The sequence below is a fragment of the Macaca fascicularis genome, chromosome 3 (assembly GCF_037993035.2).
Source record: "Macaca fascicularis isolate 582-1 chromosome 3, T2T-MFA8v1.1".
In the NCBI taxonomy this organism is placed as follows: domain Eukaryota; kingdom Metazoa; phylum Chordata; class Mammalia; order Primates; family Cercopithecidae; genus Macaca; species Macaca fascicularis.
The window spans coordinates 175,719,231-175,744,044 of NC_088377.1; the positions used below are offsets into that span (position 1 = coordinate 175,719,231).

The 24,814-nt window shown below is 38.5% G+C and overlaps 1 protein-coding gene across 2 annotated transcripts in view; it reads left to right on the forward strand.

Annotated features, from left to right (window-relative positions):
- LRGUK (leucine rich repeats and guanylate kinase domain containing) overlaps nucleotides 1-24,814 on the forward strand; it is a 129,026-nt gene that overhangs the window by 51,453 nt on the left and 52,759 nt on the right. For both annotated transcript variants that reach the window (XM_005550807.5, XM_045388333.3), the window contains exons 11-15: nucleotides 5,070-5,189; nucleotides 13,188-13,284; nucleotides 18,562-18,675; nucleotides 20,805-21,006; nucleotides 23,082-23,177. In XM_005550807.5, coding sequence (XP_005550864.3) covers nucleotides 5,070-5,189; nucleotides 13,188-13,284; nucleotides 18,562-18,675; nucleotides 20,805-21,006; nucleotides 23,082-23,177 — 629 coding nt within the window. The remainder of the gene's footprint in view (nucleotides 1-5,069; nucleotides 5,190-13,187; nucleotides 13,285-18,561; nucleotides 18,676-20,804; nucleotides 21,007-23,081; nucleotides 23,178-24,814) is intronic.

Genomic DNA, 24,814 nt, shown 5'->3' on the forward strand with positions numbered 1-24,814 from the left:
CCCCTTTATTTCCGATAAATGCTGCTTTTTACCCTTCTCTCAGGGAAAGGGCCAAGTCTTTATTTGATAGATGATATTGTCTCCGTTATGGTATATTATTAATATCATGTACTTGCAATGTGCTGCTTGCTTGCTGGTATTTTCCCAAGCATGGTGATGAGTTGATTCATCTTCACTAGTTTGTCTGGTCCCTTGTATGGTGGCCATTCTGTGCCATACAACACTGAAATCTTTGGGGGAAAAAAAAAAGTCAATTTTTCTGCCTTATGAGAGAAACACAGACCTTAACCTTAACAGAAAATTGTGATAATTTATATCCATTGTAAATTTTCCCTCAGCTGTGAGTGAATGCTAAATACCCTTGCCAAAGACTGTTCCATGAATTCACATTATTAGGGAGTCCCTTAGAAGGAAGCCCAGCTAGCCTAAGGGAAACCCGAAGCAGTCTTTGCACTAAGCTGCAATAAACTCAGTAGGGAGGAGTCACCCAGCTCAATGGAGCACATGAACAGAGTCTCTCACCTCTGAATTCGAAGACAGATTTACCATGCTTTCTCCATATCTTTTTAAAACAATCTGTTGGAGCAGATGGCCATATATGCTATAAGTATAATGGAGAAATTCTATCAATACCCAAAGGCATTTTAAAAATACTTGTAAAATCTCTTGGGTATAAATGGCTTCTCTTCTTCATGTGGTATTTGCTCCTGTACTTCACATGGCTGGTTTCCCACAGAGAGCAAAATGTTTTATTTTGCAACCCAGGACATGATTTTTACATATAATTTAATAATGTAGACATTGACAGTTTTACGTGTTTATGGTGGCCCTCTAGGTGAAATGAATTATCATTTATTTACATGCATCTGGAAAAGCACATTTGATTCAAAAGAGGGGCATTTATCTCCTCATTGTATTTCTTTTCTAGTTTATGGTATTGCTAGTTGTTTCATGCTTTAGGGTACACTTAAATAAAAACATATATCAAAGACATTTGCAGCAGTGTTTGATAAACACATATGTCTTGATCATTTCTGGCTGTCGGGCAAACAAGAACAAAGGCCAAGTAGGCCCAGATGTTCCAGGATGGAGTGGCATTCATTGTGGAAACTCATGGACACAGGACCAGTAGCTAATGTGCAGGCCTGCAATGCCCTTCCTACTCTGTCTAGACCAGTATACCGCTCTCTGTCAGCACCAGAAGTCAAGATTCAGGAGAGGAACCCCAACCCTTGACTTTGGGACTTGTATGCTGCATTACTGGGGAATCACTGTCCCCTCTCCTGGTAAAATTGAGGTGAGGATACAGTATTAAAATGACACGACCAAACCTTGACTCTGGTCTGGTAGTCATGATAGAGACTTCTGATATGAGAAGGTTCTCCAGACTCATCTTGTACATGTCCTGTCCCAAATCTGTAATCAGCCTTTTCTGCAAGAAGCTCCAGTTTTAGTGAAAAGTAGTATTTCCCATTCCAGTCTGGGGGTTAAGATACTCATTGCTACCAGGTTGGTCATTTATTTTGAGGCCTTTTAGTGGAAAGAGCTAAGAATGTAAATCTTTTCATCAGTTCATCTGTCCATCCATTCATTCATTCATCCATCCATCCATCCATCCATCCATCCATCCATCCATCCAATCTATTTGTACCTGTCTATATTTGTTCTATCTATATCTATCTCTCTCTCTTTGGGTAGACCTACCTGTGTCTATCTATAGATAGATGGATTAAATACCTTCTGAATTCTTGATGTTTACAATTTGATTCCAAAACTACAGTTAAGCTTTTACTCAACCTCCTTGCTATTGTATGGGTATTTCCTTTTTTCCCACACCAAGAAAAGAAATCTGGTTCTAAGGGACACAGAGGAAGATGAAATTACCAAATCCCATAATTACTCATTTGAAAAAATCCTAGATTGTAGCACAATGGTATCAGAATACAAGTACTAATACTACCACCAAAATGATTCCTGAAACCATTAAAAATATTTTTTTTTGCCTACAATTTACCAATTCCCTCCCGTGTTTTTTATTGTGGTAAAATATATGTAACAAAATTTGCCACTGTAACAATTTTAAAGTGGACAGTTGAGTGGCATTAAGTACATTCGTAATGTTAAGTAACCATCACTACCATCTGTTTCCAAAACATTTTCATTACCCCCAACAGAAACTCGGTACCCATTAAGCAATAACTCCTGGTTCTTCTCTGCTCCCAGCCTCTGATAAGCTCTAATCTACTTTTGTCTCTATGAATTTGCCTATTCTATGTATTTCATATAAGTATCAACCACCCCGTTTAGAAAATAGTGTTGTACTATATTTATATTGTCAAAACTTACAGCCATCACATACTGTGCTTTCTCCCTCTTTGCTCTCATTTAGTCTTAATTCTCTGGCTAACTACATAGTTGTTGCTCACTACCAGTTGTTACATTGATGTCCCTTGAGTCACTTTGGTTGTATGAAGCTTGTTTTCTAGTAGATTCCTTAGGAAGGGATATGGGATCAGTATCCTCTGAATTCTTGCATGTTATAATAATGTATGCCCTTTATACTTGAAAGTCATTTCTGCTAAATATAAAATTCATGACCCACACCTTTTTCCTTGAATATATTAAAAATGTTACTCCATTGTCTTTTGGCATAAAACATTGTCAAAATCTGATGATAATTTAATTTTCTTTCCCTTATAAGTAATGTGCTTTTTTTTTCTAATTGGAATTTTTTTTCTTTTTCTTTAAAGCCCAGTAATTTTACTAGACTATGTCCTGGTATTAGTTCTGGGCTGATATTTCGGGTATAATGTGTGCCCTTTCAATATATAGTGATTTGTTTTTGTTTTTGTTTTTGTTTTTAATTTCAGGGAAGGTTTTTTGAAGTATACCCTCTGTTTTCTGTTCCTTTGCTTTGGTTTTCATCTTCAGGAAGAAGATCTCTTTTGCTTAATTTCAATATTTGTCACTTTCTTTTTCTTAGTTATTTTTTTGAAAAAAATATATTTTGAGGTAATTGTAGATTCACATGAAGTTGTAAGAAATAATACAGAGAAATTCTATAAACCAGTCACCCAGTTTTCCTCAATGGTAATATCTTGCATAACTATAGCAGAACATTAAAACAAGGAAATTGACCAGGAAATCCACCAACCTTATCGGATTTCACCAGTTTTGCATGTACTCTTTTGTCTTTAGTTCTGTTTACCTCTGTGCAATTTTATCACATGTGTAGATTTATCTTAGCGCCACTACAGTCAAGTTATAGAGCAGTTTCATCACAAGGATCCCTTGTAATACTCTGTAATAGCCGTAGCACCTCCCTCCCCCTCATCTTCCCTAACCCCTGGAAACCACTAATCTGTCCCTGTCTCTATCTATAATGCTGTTATTTCAAACATGTAATATAAATAGAATCATACAGTACATAGGCTTTTGGGATTGGCTTTGTTTCACTCAGACTAATTCCCTGGAAATCCATTCAAGTTGTTGCATGAGTCAATTGTTCATTCTTTCTTATTGCCATGTAGCATTCCATGGCATGGCGGTATCACAGTTACTTGAATTGTTCACCTGTTGAAAGACATCTGGACTGATTCCAGTTTTGGGTGATTGCAAATAGGGCTGTCATGAACATTCACGTCCAGGCCTTTGCGCATGTATACAGCTTCAGCCTGCCTGCTCTCGGCAGGTACACAGTGGCTGTTTTGGGGTTCACTTGCTCTCAGATCTGTCAGATGCTGCCCATTGCTTCCTTCTTCTTCCTCCTGCGTTGATTCCAGTACCACACAGGTTTTGTGGGTCCGTGGCTCTTGGTGATACCGTTTCATGTACTTATATATGTTTGCCTTAGGCTTTTGTTCTCAAGTTTTTCTGTTTTTCTGTGGGAATTCAGAGAGACTGAAAAACTATGCTCTTTCATTGTTTCCACAGACTCTACTCAGAATCTACACCTTCATCTTCACAGAATCCACACCTCAGCCATGTGGTTTTTAAAAACTTTATATTTGATTCTAGATTGCTACAATTTGTGTCATGAGTAGAGTCTAAACACATCGTTCAGTGTGTTGCAAGAGATTTTATTTTTATTTATTTTATTTTTTATTTTTATTTTTGAGACAGTTTCACTCTTATTGCCCAGGCTGGAGTATAATGGCACCATCTCAGCTCACTGAAACCTCCATCTCCCAGGTTCAAGAGATTCTCCTGCCTCTGCCTCCCAAGTAGCTGGGATTACAGGTGTGCACCACCATGCCCGGCTAATTCTGTATTTTCGGTAGAGACAGGGTTTCTCCATGTTGCTCAGGCTGGTCTCGAATTCCTCACCTCAGGTGATCTGCCTCAGCCTCACAAAGTGCTGGGATTACAGGCGTGAGCCATCACGCCCAGCTGCAGGAGATTTTATTAATGAATTCATTCTTTAGTCCAGTCTTCAGGCTTGGCAGTCAAGCCTACATTTGTATATCAGCTCTACCTGATTAACTATCACTTTGAGCAAGTTAATTAACCTCCTTGTACTTCAGTTTCTTCATACGTTAAAAGGGGATAATGACAGAAACATCTTCTTTAGCTTCTTGTGATAATTAAATGAGGTAATATATGTATGACTCTTAGAATGTTTCCTGGCACGTAGTAATTGCTCAGGTAAATTTTAGCTATTACTGTTAAGTTGGCTTTGCATACCTGCATTCTAATTCAGTAGTTATGAATATTTATCTTAACTTTACAGTCTTATTTAACTTTAACAGTCATTTCTTTCATTGATCAGTTTTGGGGAGGAATATTTCACTCTAGCAATCAAGAACCAATAAATATTAATAGTTTTCCTTTAAAAGTCATGTTAAAGCAAATTTACAGAAGTTCATATTTTACCTCATACTGTTATCTATGCTTTGAATATGATTTTTGACATATAATCAATCTGTTTCTGGAAAGGACAACTATTCTTCTACGCAGTGTCTTCTATAGCGAGTCCTCATTCAGCCGGGTTAATGATGGCCTAATGGGTGTAGTTCATGTGCTTTCTCCCTGGCTGCAGTAGGAGAACTGACTCTGCTCCTGTGTTGTAGCACTCTTCCCAGCCTGGATGCCCCTTATCCCATGCTGATACTAGCTGGTCCTACAGCTTGTGGGAAACGAGAACTTGCCCATCGCCTCTGCAGACAGTTTAGCACTTACTTCAGATACGGGTAAGTTTGTTTATTGGCTTGTTAAGACTTGGAAATTTATCTGAATTATTGGAGGTATCAATAGTTCATTTCTAGTAAAATCTCTGATATTGCTAATGTTGGCTATTAATTTTAAGCAAGTTCAGAAATGTACAAAACAACTTAATATTTAAGTTACACTTTATAGCAAAACCAAAAGTGGTAAGTAAATTGAATGGCCAATAGATATTAACTCTTGGTAAGGACAGAGCACCATGCGAATATTAATCCTTGACGGTAAATTATTGATAAAATTGGATCAATGTGATTACCTGATTTTGGAACGATAGAATCTTGATTCTTGTGCCATTCTAATCAATACGGTAAAGATGATTGCTAAAGTATACTTCTAGCAATAGAAGAACTTACCATATAGCAGGAAGAAACAAAATAATTTTTCTTTTTTTGAGACGGAGTCTGGCTCTGTCACCCAAACTGGAGTGCAGTGGTGCGATCTCCACTCACTGTAAGCTCCGCCTCCCGGGTTCACGCCATCCTCCTGCCTCAGCCTCCCAAGTAGCTGGGACTTCAGGTGCCTGCCACCTCACCCAGCTAATTTTTTGTACTTTTAGTACAGACGGGGTTTCACTGTGTTAGCCAGGATGGTCTCCATCTCCTGACCTCGTGATCCGCCCACCTTGGCCTCCCAAGTGCTGGGATTACAAGTGTGAGTCACCACGCCTGGCCAAAACAAAATAATTTTTCTTTTGTGAAGCAGACAGTAAACATACAGCAATGACTCCCCTGTTCCCCACAAAAATAAGCAAGCAAACCAGCATAGCTCATTCATGCTGTTCCCCACCTTTTCCATAAAAGGCTTATCAGCTTCTTTGTCATTTATTATACTGTAATATACACTGTATTTTTTTTAACTTTAATTTTCCAAATGCTTAACTTGATTCAGTTTCAGCCCAAATCACCCTCCAGGGTTTGAAAATAAACATCTTTTTAATTAAGCATAATGGCATTTGAAGGCAGGCTTCTCCTGTTGCCTTGCAGTATGACAGCGTGAATCACCATGTTGTGATGTGTGATGGGCAGATCTGTGTTCAGGAACAGACTGTCCTGTCTGAGCTTGGAACATGTGCCAACAGCACTTGAGCTTCTTTGTCTCTGACAGGTCTTCCTCTTTTGAGGTATATTTCAGGAGGAAGGAAGAAGGGGCAGCAAGTTTTTCTTTTTCTTTCCTTCAGGTTAGCATTCAATACACTTCAAGTTTTCTGGAGCAAATATTTTGCTTAGTGATGTCTTAATGACCCAGTTAAAATAAAGGAACATATCCAAAAACTAGAACCATCAGAACACACACACACACACACACACACACACAAAACTCCAACGGAGTTTAAAAAGTTTTTTAGAGCCTGAGGATAGTAGCTTATGCCTTTAATCCCAGTTCTTTGGGAGGCTGAGGGGTGCGGATCACTTGAAGCCAGGAGTTCGAGACCAGCCCAGCCAACGTGGCAAAATCCCGTCTCTACTAAAAGTATAAGAATTAGCTGGGTGTATTGGCACACACCTGTAATCCCAGCTGCTTGGGAGGCTGAGACATGAGAATCCAAGATTGTGCCACTGCACTTCAGCCTGGGCAACAGAGCGAGACTTAGAAAGAATAGTTAAGTTGAAGCGAATGGAAGTAACTGAAGTACCAAATAATGTTGGCTTCATCAGTTTTTATACAGTCTCATAAGTAGTTAATAAGATGAATTTAATGTAGGCTTTTATTAATTTATAATTAAAATAACTTGTGCAGCCATTCATGTCTCTACTCTGCCCTTTGTTGTAAATAGTTTGAGTAAAACAAGTTACCTTTGAAATAAATAAATACATATATATATATGTTTTCTGTTACTAAAAAAAAAAAAAAGATTTTTTTCAGAGGTTTTGGAGACTCAAATTTAGAATTGTCTGTCATCTCTTAAACTGGTTTCCTCTTGTATTTTTTATGTATGGCAAATAAATTACTTTTAGATTAGTGGTGCCTGTCAGTGAACTGAGGATGTGACTACGAAGATATATAGGACAGCCAGAAAAATAAGCGCAAATTATTTCCTAATGCTATTACAAAACAAAAAAATTCCTTCCTTGAAGCTACACATGTTCAAACAATGTAAACACTATTTCAAACAGGTCCATTTATTTAGATATTTAAAATTACATCCTTTATTTGAACAACTCTAGGCCACAAACACTATGGAATAATTTATTGATTAATATATTTTAAATACCCTGAAGTAACAAAAATAAATTAAAAGTTAATGTTAGAATAAAAATATAGAGTACATTATGTTTCTGTGGATGTACTGAACCTGTTTTAAAAGATAAGCTGAACACAATGAATGGAAGGTCAAACTAGGGCAAAAGAGTATATGCTATTTTCTAATGCATAAATTTGGAACTTTTTAGCAAACCAAAGTGACCTATGAGGAACCAAGGTTTTCTCCAGTTCCTTTCACATCTCTGATACCAGTTATGTAGCAAATGATTGGTAGCCCAGTCCTGTTTATTTCTTTGTGATATGCCACTGCCAAGACATGCTTTGTTGGATATGTTTTTAGAGGTGCTTATTGACTCATCATCAAGATTTGGAGCCAATTTGCCCTTACATTCTTATCTGGCGAGACCTCCCAATTACTCATTTTCATTAAATCTTTTATTTCCCTAATTAGAATGCTTATCCATCATGCTTGTGATGAGTTGATTTAATGTCTGCTTTCCTTACTTGTATGTAGCCCATTGAGGGTAGGGCTCATGTCAGCCTTGTTCACCATTGAGTTCTCAATGCCCAGTATATGGCCAGACACTTAATATGTGTGTAATAAATATTTGTTAAATAACTGACTGACTGACTGATTGAGTAAATGGTTGGCTGAATTAATGGCATTGTGAGCAACAGATCATAGAAAGGACTACAATAAGAAGCATGGGTGATTTTCCCCAGCCTCCACTGATGGAGCTATGCAGAGATGAATGGATTCATCCACTTGTTCATTCTTTCAATGAATACTTATTGATTTCCTCTCTTGTGCTAGTCCCTGAGGGTACAGCAGGAACAAGATTGGTGAGGTCGTTGCCTTAATGAAATCTGTAATCTAATGGGGGACTCAGACCTTAGATAATTAGTGCTATATGAAATTTAGGTGGAGGCACAAGATGGCCAAACAGAATCCTAAAATTAGCTTCATGCTCCAGTACTGTTACTGCTGCCACTACTATTTTTCTCTTCTGGCTGGAATTAGCGGTGAGTAGAAAGATACTCCTAACTGCCCCCCTCCCAACTACAAACTCATTCATCTACCTCCCTCAGAGGTTCAGAAGCACCATCCAACCATTCACTGTCATCCTCATGAAGGCAGAGGTCAAGGTTTGTTCAATGGCAGATTATTCTAAGAATTTCATCAAGGCATGGATAAAAGACTATGCATCAGATGAAAAAGGGTGTTAGGTAGTTACTTTATCCATTGAGAAAGTAAGATAGTGCTACCATTATATGCAGCAACTTTCTAGTTAAAATTTAAAAATAAAACCAAAGCACCTTCTCACATTCTCAAGGGCAAGTCATTGCTCTTGTTTAGATTTTCTTTTCTATTATTCTTTATCCAACATAAGTTTTATTGATTTTTAATTATGTAAAAAGAAAAAAGGCATGAATAGAGTCTCATGGTGAAACATAAAAGCATTTACAAAGGCACTTTCTCCACCATTTGCTTGAATCATTTCTTTCCCTCTTCCTCATTTAATTTTTTCCTGGTATTTTACTTCCTTTCTAAATTGCATCGACCCAATATCGAGACATTCAATGACATTTTCGCACACTAAGTTGCATATCCAGTTATATAAATGTTGAAAACGTAACTCAGTCACATAACAAATATTGGTGTGGCTGAGAGATTTTGCTGTGGTTAGGTTTTGATTTTACTATTTGTTCTTGGTTTTAGAAATATGTTTAGAAATATGTTGGAAAAAAAGTAGAATTAGTAGTAGTATTCTAATACTTTCTTTACCAGTATTAGTTACGGGTGACCTGGAGATATGCATTTACTTTCTTCAAAGTCTCTCTATTGATTTCTAGCTGAGCACCCATGAATCAGTGACTTCCTGGAAAAGTGCCGGATAATGAGGGCAACACAAAACAGTGTCAGCATGCCTGTCTATCTTCTAGATTTAAGGCCATGAAAGTGATCTGAATGGCCCTGAAAGAAAAACTTTATTCTTTTTTAGATCATTATTTTATAGCCATCTCTATTTTCATAGGCTTCTTATGAGGTTGACTACTAAATATATTTTATTTTTAGCATTGTAATACAGTAAAATAAAAGACCACAGATATTTAGCTACATGAGATGATATGAGCTGCAGCAATCTAAATGCAGTCTCAGCTAATGTGTCTGTTTATACACATGTGACAAATTTGTAGAATGGTTCATTTATTCATTCAATATTTATCAAGCAAATGCTACATGTGGGTGATGAAACTGTGAAATGAACAGGTATGGGTCTTCTCCTCCTGGCAGCTTACAAAGTAGTATGGGATGTAAACAGGTCAATGCTCACAAGATAGTTTGATGGGTGCTATGATGAGGGAGGTAAAGAGCCTCTGAGATAGAAATAAAAGAGAAGTGGGAAGTGTGGCTTGAGTTGGGGGTGTATTCTAGGCAGAGAGTACAGCATTTGGCTCAGCTTGGACTATCAAGGGAGATGGCAAAAGTTAAGACTGGAAGGACAGACAGGGGTCTGGTCATAAAGGATTTCTAAACAGGGAGGGGAATGATGTGATCACATTTGCATTTTAAAAACCGTATCCTGGTGGCAGTTTGGGAAAGGGCTTAGGGAAGGAAGTCTGGAGACAAGAACACCAGGTAGAATGTAGTGACTGGTGATGGTAGCGTGAGTCAGAAAATGGTGTGTAGTTACTGAAAAGTGGGCAGAATAGTGGCTTCATGGAGTTTGATACTTAGATACAGTATGTGCTGGAATCTTTTGTGTGGAGGATTACTTAAATTGTGTCCAGCAAGCTATTGACATATATCTGCATTGGGTGTTCAGACCAATTTCATTTGCCTCCCACATTCCTCTAGTAATACCTGGGCTTTTGTGGCTACCCATTGATAGAGCTCACTTACTAATAATATGATGTGCTGTAATGTGCTTGAATTCAGATGTGCTCAGAGCCAAGCCTCTGCCTAAATATTTGCAGTAACAAGTTCATTATTTCCTGAGGCAATCTGGTTCAGAATTAAGATTCTAAATCTGCATGCTTCTGAATGACACTGAAAAAAATTCTACTTCCTCATCCACCTGCTAGCTCTTCTTAGATATCTTTTCTTCCTGTTACATTTCCCTGGATATTTTGGGATTCCATTATTTGGCCTGGCCTTCCAATTCCTTTTCCTCTTGGTCATCTCCTTTCTGTGAATTCGGTTTGGTAGTAGCTTCAGTGACACCTGGCCATGAATTGGCACCCTTAGACTTTTAGGACCAGAGTTGGAGTCTGGGGTTCATCTCTAACTCAGTCCTTTTCTGTGTCGAGTGAAATTACTGGAATTATGGCTCCTATTACAAACCATAATTTAACTAGTAAATTAATTAGTAAATAATGAACCTGCAGAAAGATTTAGACAAGGGAAAAGAAGAATTTTGAAAGTCCTGGCTCGAGCAAATTTCTTTGTCTAGAATTTGGTATCATTTTTCCTATGTAAGTTGAGTGAAATGTTGCCTTCACTGTGAAGCATTTTCTTTTTGAGATGTTCATATTTGGGCAGCATATAACACAGTGAACATTTGTATATGTGGAAATTGGATGACAAATTCAAAAACACAGATCATCTTAGGTTCTTCTTAATAGAAAGTCTGCAGTGGCTGCAGGCTCTGTCATCAGCATTCTGCACACCAGTGGAGCCATCTCTTTATTTACCTGCCTAGAAGCTTCAAATTGCTTCTTTGTTTTGTCTTTCTTTGAGAAATTCAGAAGAAATTCTTGCCACTCAATTCCTTTGTTGAGAACTGTAAGTTCAGCATAATGTGTACAGGCTATGCTAAGGGTTTGCTGCAAGGGTGCCAAGCTATTGATTTATCTTCCCTGACTGTCAAGGACGCCAATAGACAGAGGGTGTCAGGTCTCTGCTAAGGCGTGTGAAGAAATGCCAATGTATTCAAACAACAAAACAAATGCCACGGTGTTTTGACAGCCTTCTCTTAGAATGTGCTCTCTTTCCTGAGTATGTAATTTAAATATGATGTTAAGACCTTAAAATTTATTAGTACAGTTAATTCTTGAGTATAATGGAAAGGGAGCAGTGGTATGAATTATAAACATTTATTTGCCTTTGGCTTTGCAATGAAAAGTCTTTTGAGGTTGCAACTTTACTGTCTGAATTAGTATAATATTAACAAGAATTGACTTTTGAGTCATCTTGGCATTGCTGCTTAGTAGCATTCCTTAATAGCTGTTCCTCAGTTTCATTATCTATAAAATAAAAATAAGAAATAATACTTAGCTCATGGTTTTTGTAAGAAATAAATGAAATAACATGTCAAGTGTCTAGCTAGTCTCATCTCTTGTTTTATTATTTATTTATTGAAACAGGGTCTTGCTCTGTTGCCTCAGCTGGAATGCAATGGGGCAATGATGGCTCGCTGCAGCCTCAAACTCCTGGGCTCAAGTGAGCCTCACATCTCAACCTCCTGAGTAGCTGAGACCACAGGCACGTGCCACCACACCTGGCTAATTTTTAAATTTTTTTGTAGAGACAGAATCTCACTATGTTGCCCAGGCTGGTCTTGAACTCCTGGGCTCAAGCAATCCTCCTGCCTTGGCCTCCTAAAGTACAGGGATTGCAGGAATAAGCTACTGTGCCTGGCTCTCATCTCCTATTTTAAAACTACAGGAAAATCTAAAAGTCAGTTTGCATTTCCTGCACTTAACAGTGGAAGGCAGAATTATATGAATTCAAGAGTCCTGGTGGTTGGGACCACCATATTCTTGTTGTAGGACCAACACTGGCCTGCTGTGTGACCTTAGAGGAGTCATTTTTGTAGTCATCTATAAAAGGGAGTTCTTAGCAGCTGTTTTCCACTTCTCATGTTTCATTTTTCATTCACTTTACAAAATGTTATCAAATGCCTACTGTGTGCCAGGCTTTGGGAATGCAGTGGTGAATAAGACATGGTCCTCCCCTTATGATTCATATGTTCTGCTGGGAAAGATGGGAAAAAAACCAGATAAATATATAAAAGAAAGCAGTTCTGGTGATAGACAGTAGTTGAGCGGTGTGGTAGGATGGGGAGGCTATTTCAGACAGTGGAGAGAAAAGGCCTCTTTGCTTGAGTTGAGACTTCTGTTCAGCACTGGCACCGTGGATTGCCACAGGAGGTTTATACACAGTGTGGATATGGACCAAGCACAGGGCACATGAGACAGATTTACCCTCAAGTGGTGGAGGGGATGGGCCCTGAACATATAATTGAAATGCAATTGGCACAGACGCTGAGGCTGTGGAAATATAAAGCGATGAATAATCCAGCCATAGAGGTCAGGAAAGGATTTTTGGAGGGGTGACATTTAAACTGAGTCCTAAGAAACGAGTAGGCCAGCCAGGTGGAAGGAGAGACGGACAACCTGTGGAAAAGGCTCATACATTAAACATGAAAGCAGGTGGGTGGAAAATAGTTAAATGATAAGTATTGATTTACTTCTTAAAGTATTATTACATGATGGCAGAGGAAGAGGTTCAGAAGGTGATAAATAATAATGAGTAAAAATTTGGTATGGATGATCCAAATTTTATATAATCCTTACAGATGATAGCAACTGAATATAATCTAGCACTTTGAAACCAACATATTCTCACAAGTGTATTACTTTATGATTTATGATTTGTGGATTAACTTCATTTTTTAAAACATACTTTATACTGAAACCTTTTCCATTTTGAATTTCCAGTTAGAAATAGACTAGGATGATCTGTTTTATGATTTCAGGGCCTGTCATACCACAAGACCACCTTACTTTGGAGAAGGGGATCGAGTTGATTATCATTTTATCTCTCAAGAAGTTTTCGATGAAATGGTAAACACGGTAAGAATGTTGCCTTTGTTTTTATTGCACAAGAAATGCACGTTCTCTGGCAAAAATGTTAGGAAATAGTTATAAATAAAAAAAAAAGGAAGAATTAAATTTTGTGCTTGTTTTGAGAGGTGAGTTCATATTGGTTTTTTTTTTCTTAAAGTGCTTAATACATCATTCTTCACATGCTTTTTTATTTTATGGTCTCGGAGAAAATATTGTAAATTTCCAATAAAAATGAATGAGTAGGCATTTTAAGGAAATAGAACTAAAGCAGTATGAAAAATTCTTGTGATCTGTGTTTATCAGTTGCTGCTACTGTTATTAGTCAGATTTACTCAAGAAAAACAGTTCTTACAGAACCGATGGTGCACAAAGCTTGTAAATTAAGTATGTCTGGAGATTTGGCTACTCTGTCCAGAGAGTACTCTTTCTGTGTATTATCTGTGGTGCTTTCTAATTGTTTCAGCCCTAAGCACCATTTCAATATGGTGTGTCCCATTTAGTTGGCTTTTTCTGGACATGTTACCTTCCATGGTCATGTTCCTGTCTGAGTTCTCAGTCCTGGAGGCCAAGCAGTTCACTAATGCAGATGGAAGCCCTTGCTAGAAGATGGGAGATGATCCCTAATTTCTTTGAGGACTGTTTTAACAAGGTCAAGGTAATTACCATGCGTTTGTCCATTTCACAGGCACTCAGAGCAATCTTGTTTAAGTTTTGGGTTTTTTCATTGGTTTGTTTTTTACTGAAACCCTGACAATCTAGTTATTGATAGTAACTCAAAATACTCTTGTCTTTGAATTCATTTTCTTTAAAACAACTTACTTGTCCCTTCTTGGCCTTCACATACAAAGGTAACCCTCATAATCCTAGCATGTTTTATCTGTTGAAAGTATATGCTAATGTAAATATGTATCTGCCCATGACTTCAGTTAAACTGAAAGAGGAGTTCATATTTTCATCACGACCAATGAATCGGTAAACCTTTTGTTTTTACTTCACCATGGCCCTTATTGTTTATATCTTCATTGTTTCTATCACCAAGTAAATCCTACACCACTTCCTTTTCTTTTCTGAAGCCCACTGAACTATCAGATGAGGGACTCATCTGTGTTTCTGCTTTTGAAAGATTACCACCCACCTGGTGATTCCCTTATAGCTGTATATCCTCTTCCCTCTTTCCCCTTCTTTTTCCTTCTTCCTTCCTCTGTTCCCACCCCCAAAATAATGGACCTGGCTTATTCTTCATTGTACAAAATCATGGACCATTTCAGCATGGGCTTTGCAGTTTCTATGAGTTTAATTTTGAATGGCCAACTCTATACATGGTGCATGTTTTCTGGACTTCTCTTGTGTTTGTGGAGACATACAAGTGAGAAAAACGTATGATCCCTGTTTTCCTCTAACCTTGTCAAAAGAACATCTTGGAAATTCTTTATAATTTTCTCTCCTAGGGCTATATTTTGGCAGTTCAGTTTAATTGATTAAGAATACTCTGGGATTTTGTTTCTAAAAGCCTCAATAGAGATTTGAGAAGTTATCTTGATATTAGTAAGAAGCATTCTCTTAGGACTCTTTAGGTTGAAAGACAACTAGTTCCCAAAATTAATGTTAATTTCTCTTGTTGGAGTATGAGGCATTTTTTTCTCATGTCAGTTCATCTGTTCTCAGAACCCCATCTGCTCTCTGGTGTTTCATACCTTATCAGATCTGTAATCTAGTCTGGTTCAATTCCTAGTCTAAAAAGTCACTACACTTCTATACTATATTTAGTCTTAGAATTGTACTACCTCTACAAAAATCCTCCTGTGTTTGAGAAGTACTTATTTTTACAGATTCTGATAATATATACATATACTTCAGGATAACATAATTTTCTTGAACTTGAATTGTGCCTCTGATCTCTTTTCCTTTAATGTAAGCTTGAAACTGTTTCATGAAGAGAAACAAACTTAGAGATGACAAACTCATGACACATTGTCAGCTTTGCCAATCACCCACAGACACTCAGCCCTCTGTACACAGAACCCCCCTCTACACAGTAGCCACCCAGACAGCCCGCCCACCATCCTCCATTACAGCAGGCCCACTGACGGACAGCCTTGGCACACCCTTACTGTGGACAGTCACACCTTCCTGCTCTGACAGGTACAACACATAGACCTGCATACCCTCCCCAACACAGGTGCCTCCTTCATCCCGTCAGATACTTCCCCCACAACACACAATCACCCCCCTAACATGCCTGCAGATATGAGAACCCTTTTTATGGACACATATATAGTCCCCACAGAAACTCTCCTTCTCCTGCAGAAATCAAACCACAGACCCTGAGGTTTCTGGAGTAAGACTATTGCTATTTATTAGGAAATCCACATGCAGCAAGAAACCAAAGTAGCATCACCAGCCAGAATGGGGTGGAGGGAAACCACTTAATCCCAATTCTTAACAAACTTGTAATGGAGTCTTTTTTATACCTATGTACTATGCAAGGTTCCTCCCAACTCTATGTCTCTACATCTTTCTAGAAAATGGGTTTGTTTGGTTTTTTTTTTTTTTGATCCACAGTGGAAGGTCCTTATACGTGTGAATAAACAAACTTACAGTATATATCTGAAAAGGAATTCAAGTATACATTTTGAAAACAGGGTGAGTCATAGAGTGTTAGTCAGGGTTCTCCAGAGAAATAGAATAGGATGTGTATATGTATAGAAAGAGATTTAGGGTTGGCCTCACACCTATAATCCCAGCACTTTGGGAGGCTGAGGCGGGAGGATTGCTTGAACCTAGGAGTTTGAGACCAGCCTGAGCAACATAATGAGACCTTATCTCCTCAAAAAATAAAAAATTAGCCTGGTGTAGGGTTTCATGCCTATAGTTTCAGCAACTCAGGAGGGCTGAGGCAGGAGGATTGCTTGAGCCCAGGAGGTCAAGGCTGCAGTGAGTTATGATTGCCCCATTGCACCCCAGCCTGTGTAACACAGCAAGAACCCATCTCTTAAAGATATTTAGTATAAGGAATTGGCACACATGGGTTATGGGAACTGGCAAATCCAAATCTGCAGTGTGAGACGGGCAGCCAGGAAATCCCAATGGGTTCACCTTGCCCACTGCCTAGACAGAGCCGATTTATCAAGACAGCGGAATTGCAGTAGAGAAAGAATAATTTACACAGGGCCAGCTGTGCAGGAGACCACAGTTTTATCATTACTCAAATCAATCGCCCTGAGCATTTGGGGATCAGAGTTTTTAAGGACAACTTAGTGGGTCGGGGGAAGCCAGCAAGCCGGGAGTGCTGATTGGTCAGAGATGAAATCACAGGGAGTCAAGCTGTCTTCTTGTACTGAGTCAGTTCCTGGATAGGGGCCACAGGATCAGATGAACCAGTTTATCAATCTGGGCGGTGCCAGCTGATCCATCAAGTGCAGGCTCTGCAAAATATCTCAAGTGCTAATCTCAGGAACAGTTTAGGGAGGGTCAGAATCTTATAGCCTCCAGCTGCATGACCCCTAAACCATAATTTCTAATCTTGTGGCTAATTTTTCAGTCCTACAAAGGCAGTCTAGTCCCCAGGCAAGAAGGAAGTTTGTTTTGGGAAAGGGCTGTTATCATCTTTGTTTTAAAGTGTAAACTAAGTTCCTCCCAAAGTTAGTTCAGCCTGTGCCCAAGACTGAACAAGGACAGTTTGGAGGTTAGAAGCAAGATGGAGTCAGTTAGGTTAAATCTCTTTCATTGTCTCAGTCATAATTTTGCAATGGAGGTTTCAGTGGTGCAGATGAAATCCAAAGGCTGATCTTTTTGTTCTATTGAGGTCTTCAGCTGATTGGATAAAGTCCACCTATATTATGGGTGGCAGTCTGCTTCCTTGAAGTTCCCCAATTTAAATGTTCATCTCACCCCAAACATCTTCCAAGTTGACACATAACACTAACCAGCAGATGCAATAAACAAGATAAAGTGTCTCTCTGAAAGGAGAGCCAGATATATATCTATATAGGTTTTATATATATATATAGAGAGAGAGAAAAGGAGTCACATTTATATATATATATAAAAGGAGTCACAGTATTTGTTCCAAATAACAAAGAAAGTATGACTTTGAAGGAATAAAATAGTAAGGATATTTATTGTTGAGTTTTTAACTTTTTGAATACATAACATAAACTTCTTTTGATTATGGGGGATGTAGATTTTCCTCATCACCCACAGCAGACACATTGCCCAGAGACCCATCCCCCAACCTCAAAAGACACCCTGTGCCTTCTGGTCTCTGACCTGTCTTCCCTGGCAGACAGCCCATCTGTGTGCCCTCACATTTCCAGAACTTCTGGGGCCAGGACGCAGGGCAGCAATAGACCCAGCTGCTACTGTTCTTAATGCTGTCACCGCCATTTGATGGGATTCAGTGCAGCCCTGGAAGTTTTCACTTCATTGTTCATTTCAAAATCACGTATATGAGAAGTCACACTTGCCAAGATCATCCAAATTTTTATTCCTTCTGTTGTCATCAGTTACGCAGTTTAGATTTGACCTAGTGGTTTAATGAATATAGTATTGCCAAAGAAAAAGTCACAGACAATTTTGAGAGACGTGTTTTTACTTGCCTTTTTTTTCCCCAAGGGAATACAGTTTTTGGAAGAACTGAGCTTCCAGAATACAGACAGAGGCATCATTTATAGTTCAAATGGCTATAGGGCAGATACCAATTCTGTTGGATAACATTTGGGGCAGTTTCAGTAGAAAGCTATCTTTATGAGGAAAAACAGGATGGGTCTGCGTTTTCAAAGCTTTTAGGATGTCCCTGTAATTCATGGCCTTCCGGAATTATCTATAACTCATGGCTTATCTTGGAATGCAAGGCTGTTGGAAATGGAGGCCTTTTCTGGGTTGCCTGGTGTGCTGGCACAGCTGAAATGGCGGCGGTAAAGAGCAGGCCATTAGTTTTGTTCTCTCAGTAATGAAGGTTTTGGTGCGAGTTTGACAGGAAGTGGGTAAGTAAACAAAATAGTCTATTTTACCATATGCTGCAGTGCCTTAACACTCCTCCACATTTTGTCAGCAGATTATTTCTAAAAACCTATTTTTTTTTGTCAGCTGAGAATTCTGAATAAATTTCTCTGTCACAGTTTGAAATTAAGTTTCATGTACCCCATTGTCATCCGTATGCAGTTGCTAAAATTTGTAAGGTTTTTGAAATTATTTAGAATAAGACATCAAATGATTTTAGTTGTGATCATATTCCATGATGGCTGCTGTTATATGAAAATCTTTGTTCTTCTCGAATTCCAGGGGAAATTCATTGTAACATTTAGTTATGGTAATCACAAGTATGGATTAAATAGGGACACTATAGAAGCTATCGCAAGAGATGGTTTGGCAAGCTGTGTTCATATGGAAATAGAAGTAAGTGTTTTTCATTCCACCAATTAATGTGTGTGTAGTTTGTGTGAGTGTGGTGGGTATGTGTGTGTGTGTGTGTGTGTATATATATATATATATATATATATAAATTTTTTATTGATACATAATTGAGGTACATATTTGAGGTTGGGGAGGGGGTTACAATGCACAGGCAACACATTGCCAGACACAAGATAAGATATTCCATTTATAATTAGTATGGGGGGGCAAGACACGTGAAACATTAAGTGACAGGAGTTAGGTTACAATACAAGAAATTGCACAGATATTGTGAGTGTAACTGCCACTCGAGCTTTATTTTCTGTTATTTCCTCACTAAATGCTCCTTTTTCTTTTTAGAGCATGGCCTCTGTTTATATAAAAGACTGTAGATAAAGCCTGATTTGTAGAGTGTGGAACTGGTTCCCCATGCCCTAGGACAATGACAGCCCCATGCGGTCAACTTTGTTCCTTCGTTCTACATGAGATGTGTGAGCTGTGCTGCCATTTAACTGCAGTTGCTCACTGGGTGTAATATTTTCATACTTCTGGCAATGTAGACCTGTAGATGTCAGAGATTTTTCTCTCTACCCCGACACCGTGTCTTCCCCCAACAATGATCTATAATTAGAGTATATAGAAGCTTCTCCAAAATTAAGATCCGGAGTAAAACTATGAATATCCCACTCATTTATTTTTTAAAAATATAGCTTTATTGCATACTTGGAACCTTCAAAGATAGTTGACTGTTTTTTCAAGATCCTTTAACTGAGCAGTATGACACTTTTGGAATTAAAAAGAAAGCAATTATAAAACTAATTCAATTAGACCAAACGTACAGAAAACAAAACCTAGGCAAATTGGGTGCATAATCCTTTGATGTCAACTCTGAATCTTTCTTTTTTCCTCTGTGACTTCACACAGTAGGAGACTGCAATTCCCTTTTGACTCTTTGTGTTGGTGTAAGCGTTTCCTAGCTTACGTATTTCTTCCAGCTCTTTAACTTTCCTGACTTAGACTATTTCAAATCTTATTTCTCTGTGATTAATTGGTTTTGTATCTTTAAGGAGAGTTTTCTTTGTTTCTATAATAACTAGCAAAAATAAAAGGTCTTTTCTAAAAAATTTATTCATTTGACAAGGCAGAAACAAAAATTAATGCATTTGTGAGTCCAGAAACTCTCCATCCTTTCTATCTATCTTTCTATGGTCCAACAGTTATCTGAGGAGTGGCTCCTGTTTCACTCTTTTTCTCCCTGGGAGTTCACTCCTACCCATTTCCAGGAGGTTGAGTCTATAATCCATGCTTTATTCCCCTGATTCTCCCCAGCTGAAGTATTATTCCAGACTGCCCTGGCCATTGACTCGGAAATTGTTTTGGAAATAGCCTGTATTTCTTCCAACTGAATTTTTAAAACAAAGATTTTGAACATTGAGTGAAACTGATTGAGATGGAAGGGACTTTAGAGTCCATTTGGAATGGCTCTTTCATTTCACCCACGAGGAAACTGATAGCCAGAGAACTTGAAGGATTCGTGCAGAGTCTACAGGAGCCGGAGAGCTGCAGTTGTGACCAAGCCCTCCAGACTCAGACCAGTCAGTTCCTTACACAGTTCCACGCTGTGATCTCCTGGTCTGCAGGCTACCAGGAGCTTGGCCTTCCCAACCAGGGTGCCGATTTAGCTGCAGAAAGGGTCCCAAGATGATGACAAAGGGGTCACAGAAGAGTCTTTTCTCCCTGGTAAGATCTCTGTCTCCTAGTGCTCCACAGAAGCTTTTTGAAATATAGAATGGAAATTACCTTTCTGTAATAAAGTTGCAATATTGCTATGAATGTACCTATTTTATATCCAGCAATTTTCTAACAGTCATATTCATTAGAATGATTAATTAAAGGAAAGCCAGGTGGAGTGAATTCTAATATTTCCAATGACAATTTAAAACTTGATGAAGAGAGAAATGTAATCCAATCTTGAGATATTTATAGAAAAATAGCAGCTAACTCTACAGGTGAAATACATTCTTCAATATATCAATAATACTACTTCTTATACCCATGTTGTCAGATGGCTCCAAAATGATTTGTAAATCATCTATGTGTTTCCAATTTATTATCTTCCTTTTAATGCACAGGGTGTAAGAAGTTTAAAATATTCCTATTTTGAGCCTCGTTATATCCTGGTGGTACCCATGAACAAGGAAAAATATGAGGGATATTTGCGGAGAAAAGGATTATTCAGTCGTGCAGAAATTGAATTTGCTGTCTCCAGAGTGGACCTTTATATTAAAACTAATCATAATTTTCCGGGATATTTTGATGCAGTAATCAATGCAGGTTGGTAATTTTCAGCAAAGTTTTATTTTTGAAATGTAAGATTACTGAATTAAAAGTTTGTTTCATGGGGATAAAATTCTTGGGTAAAAGCTATTTTCCTTGTAACAGTGAATCACAAAGAACACGAAAAGGGTAAGAATCCAAGAGGTCTAATTTTCTACTGTTTTAATGAGAGCATTGTCTCAATTATTTTTTAAGATTGTAGCTAATAACATTTGGTGTAAAATGAGCCTGAACTGAGTTCATTTTTTAGGGGACATTGTGAGAACAAAGTTAAATTATATGTAATTTGAAATACACATTTAAATTTCTAGAAAGGCATATGAAACTCAGGTAATTTTATTATAATCTACACATAGGTTAAAAACCCAACTACTCAAAATATAACCATAAAAATGTATGTGTAAAACAAATATTTTCAGAAACTAGTTTATAAATGACCATTTAATTTAAAGTGATAGTTCATGGGAGAATTTTTTGAAATGTGAAAATTTCTATATATATGTATATATATTTTTATACATATAAAATTTCTATAGATATATTCTAGAAATTTATACATACACACACACACACACACACACACACATATATATATATATATATATATTTTTTTTTTTTTTTTGGAGAGAGAGTCTCACCCTGTCGCCCAGGCTGGAGTGCAATGGCGTGATCTTGGTTCACTGCAACCTCTTTCTCCAACTCCCAGGTTCAAGCAATACATCTGCCTCAACCTCCCGAATAGCTGGGATTACAGGTGCCTGCCACCAAGCCCAGCTAATTTTTGTATTTTTAGTAGAGATGGGGTTTTGCCATGTTGTCCAGGCTGGTCTCAAACCCCTGACCTCAAGCAGTCTGCCCTCCTCAGCCTCCCAAAGTGCTGGGATTATAGGCATGAGCCACCATGCCTGGCAAATTTCTATATATTTTTAAACTGCACTATATTACACAGTCATAAAAAGTAAAGAGAAAGTTCTCTGTGTCCAGATAAGGAAACATCTTCAAGTCATACAGTTACTAAAAAAGACAGGTTTATAATATAGTATGCCATCATTTATGTAAAAAAATTATGTAATTATATTTTCTTGTACTACATAAAAAAATTCTCTGGCAGAATCTGCAAAAAACTAATAACCTGATTACCTCTTAGGGGAAAGGGAAGCTAGATGAACTAGATGGACGGGGGACATTAGTTGAACCATATGAAATTGTTGATATTCAACTATTTTGACCTATGAAAACAGCAATTTCATATGGTTCAACTTATTAATAATAGTTTTTGGTCTCTGAAACATGTTAATGTATTACACAGTTGAATTTGTTTTCTATTCCTGCATAGAAATTATCACACTTAGTGTCTTAAAGTGTCAACACCCATTTATTAATTCACAGTTTTGTAGATAAGAAGTCTGGTACAGCATAGCTGGATTCTCTGCTCAGGGTATCAGGAGGCTGAGGTCTCATCTGAAGGCTCTGGGGATAAGCCTCCAAAGCTCATTCTTGTTGGCAGGATGGAGTTTCTTTTGGTTGTAGAACTGAGGTCCTAGTTCTACTGGGCTGTCTGCCAAGAATTATCCTCGGTTTCTGGAGGTTGCTCTCAGGTCTCATCCACGTGGCCCCACCATCTTCAAGCCAGCACCAGCACATCGAATCCTCCTTGGGATCTGAGTCTCTGACTTCTTTTTCTGCCAACAGCTGGAGAGAACTCTCCTTTTATGCGGCTCATGTGATTAGGGTGGGCCTGCCTGGATAATCTCCCTTTTGATTAACCCAAAGTCAACCCATTAACAACCTTAACTACATCTGCAAAAATCCCTTTTGCTGAATGTCACACAATCATGGAGGTGGTATCTCATTGCCTCCACAGGTTCTGTGCACACTTAAGGGGAGGAGATTGATTATACAAGGGTGATGTGTCCTTAGGGTCATCTTAGAATTCTACCATAATATATATAAAATTCTACCATAATATATATAAAATTAAATGCAGTAAACAAATCATTACCACCAATAGTTAAACATCAACTCTTTTGGATCTGATCCTGTTGTTTTGAAATGTACTCTCTTTGCTGCAGATGATCTGGATGTTGCCTACCAAAACCTGAGTCAGCTCATTAGAGAATACCTTGGATTGACTAAGGAACCTGCCAAGAGTTTAGCTACAACTGCAGGTACTATCCTATCTTTTTTGTGCCAGGATTTTTTTTTTTTTTTTCATGGAAAGGAAAACAAATCTGAGTTCCTATTTGGGTACTCATCACTTGAGCTAAAGCTGGTCTCTTTTATTCCTGTACTTCTTCTGGGGCAACTGTCCCCAAAACAAGCAGCATGAGTCAGCCTTCTGGACCTGTAACTCTGCTTGTCTCCATGGTCATGATGGGCCTCTGGGGACTGCCCTTCAGGAACAGGCTGGGCAGTGGCTTGATGGAGGTAATAGATAAGGGTTAACCTCACGGCTCAGAACTCAGCCTTCTAGAAGTTTCATTCCTTAGCTGAGATGTTGTTCTACTTGTCGGGTTTGTATTTAGTCTGAGAGTTTTATTTTCCCTTTTCTTTGTGTTACCCCAGTCCTCAAAATACTGTGCTGCGGAATATTGTGGCAAGAGCGCTAGTCATAGGATTGGTGCTCCTGTCCTAGCCCTGTGCTCTCTTGGGTCAGCTTCTTCGCTGTTCGGAGTTTCAGTTTACTGTTCTGCTACATAGACCTAATGCTCCTTATCTTCCACATGGATGGTGAGCAGCACATGATGTAGTATACGTAAGAGTGCACCCCCTTGGAATCCAGGAATTCTAAAGCCCTAAGTTAGAATTTTGGTACATGAATTTTGAGATGTATTTAAAAGACTCCCTTGAATCTACCTCGCAACTATTAGGATGGCTACTATAAAAACAAAATAAAAAAACAGAAATTAACAGGTGTTGGCAAGGATATGGAGAAACTGGAACCCTCGTGTGCTATTGGCATGAAGGTAAAATGGTGTTGCTCCTGTGGAAAACGGTATGGAGGTTCCTCAAAAAATTAACAATAGAACTGTCCTATCATCCAACAATCCCACTTCTGATCTACCTCCAAAAGAATCGAAGGCAGAGTCTCAAAAAGAGAGCTGCACACCCATGTTTTTAGCAGCACTATTCACAATAGCCGAAAGGTGGAAGGAACCCATAAAATAGAATTTTATTTGACCTTAAAAAAGGAAGGAAATTCTGGCACATGCTACACATAGATGAACCTTGAAGATACTGTGCCAAATGAAATGAGCCAGTCACAAAAGGACAACTATTTTATGATTCCACTTACATGAGGTATCTAGAATAGTCAAGTTCATAGAGCCAGAAAGAAGAACGGTAGTTGCCAGAGGCTAGGGAATGGGAGTGGTTTAATGGTTACAGTTTCAGTTTGGGAAGATGAGAAGAGTTCTGAGGATGGATGATAGTGATGGTGGCACTGTGTGAATACACTTCATGCCACTGAACTGTGCACTTAAAAATGGTTAAGACGGCTGTGCGCGGTGGCTCATGCCTCTAATCCCAGCACTTTGGGAGGCCGAGGCGAGTGGATCACGAGGTCAGGAGATAGAGACCATCCTGGCCAACATGGTGAAACCCTGTCTTTACTAAAAATACAAAAATTAGCCAGGCATGGTGGCACATGCCTGTATGCCTGTAATCCCAGCTACTCAGGAGGCTGAGGCAGGAGAATTGCCTGAATCAGAGAGTAGCAGGTTGCAGTGAGCCAAGATTGCGCTACTGCACTCCAGCCTAGCGTCAGAGCGAGACTTCATCTCAAAAACAAAAACAAGCAAAAAAA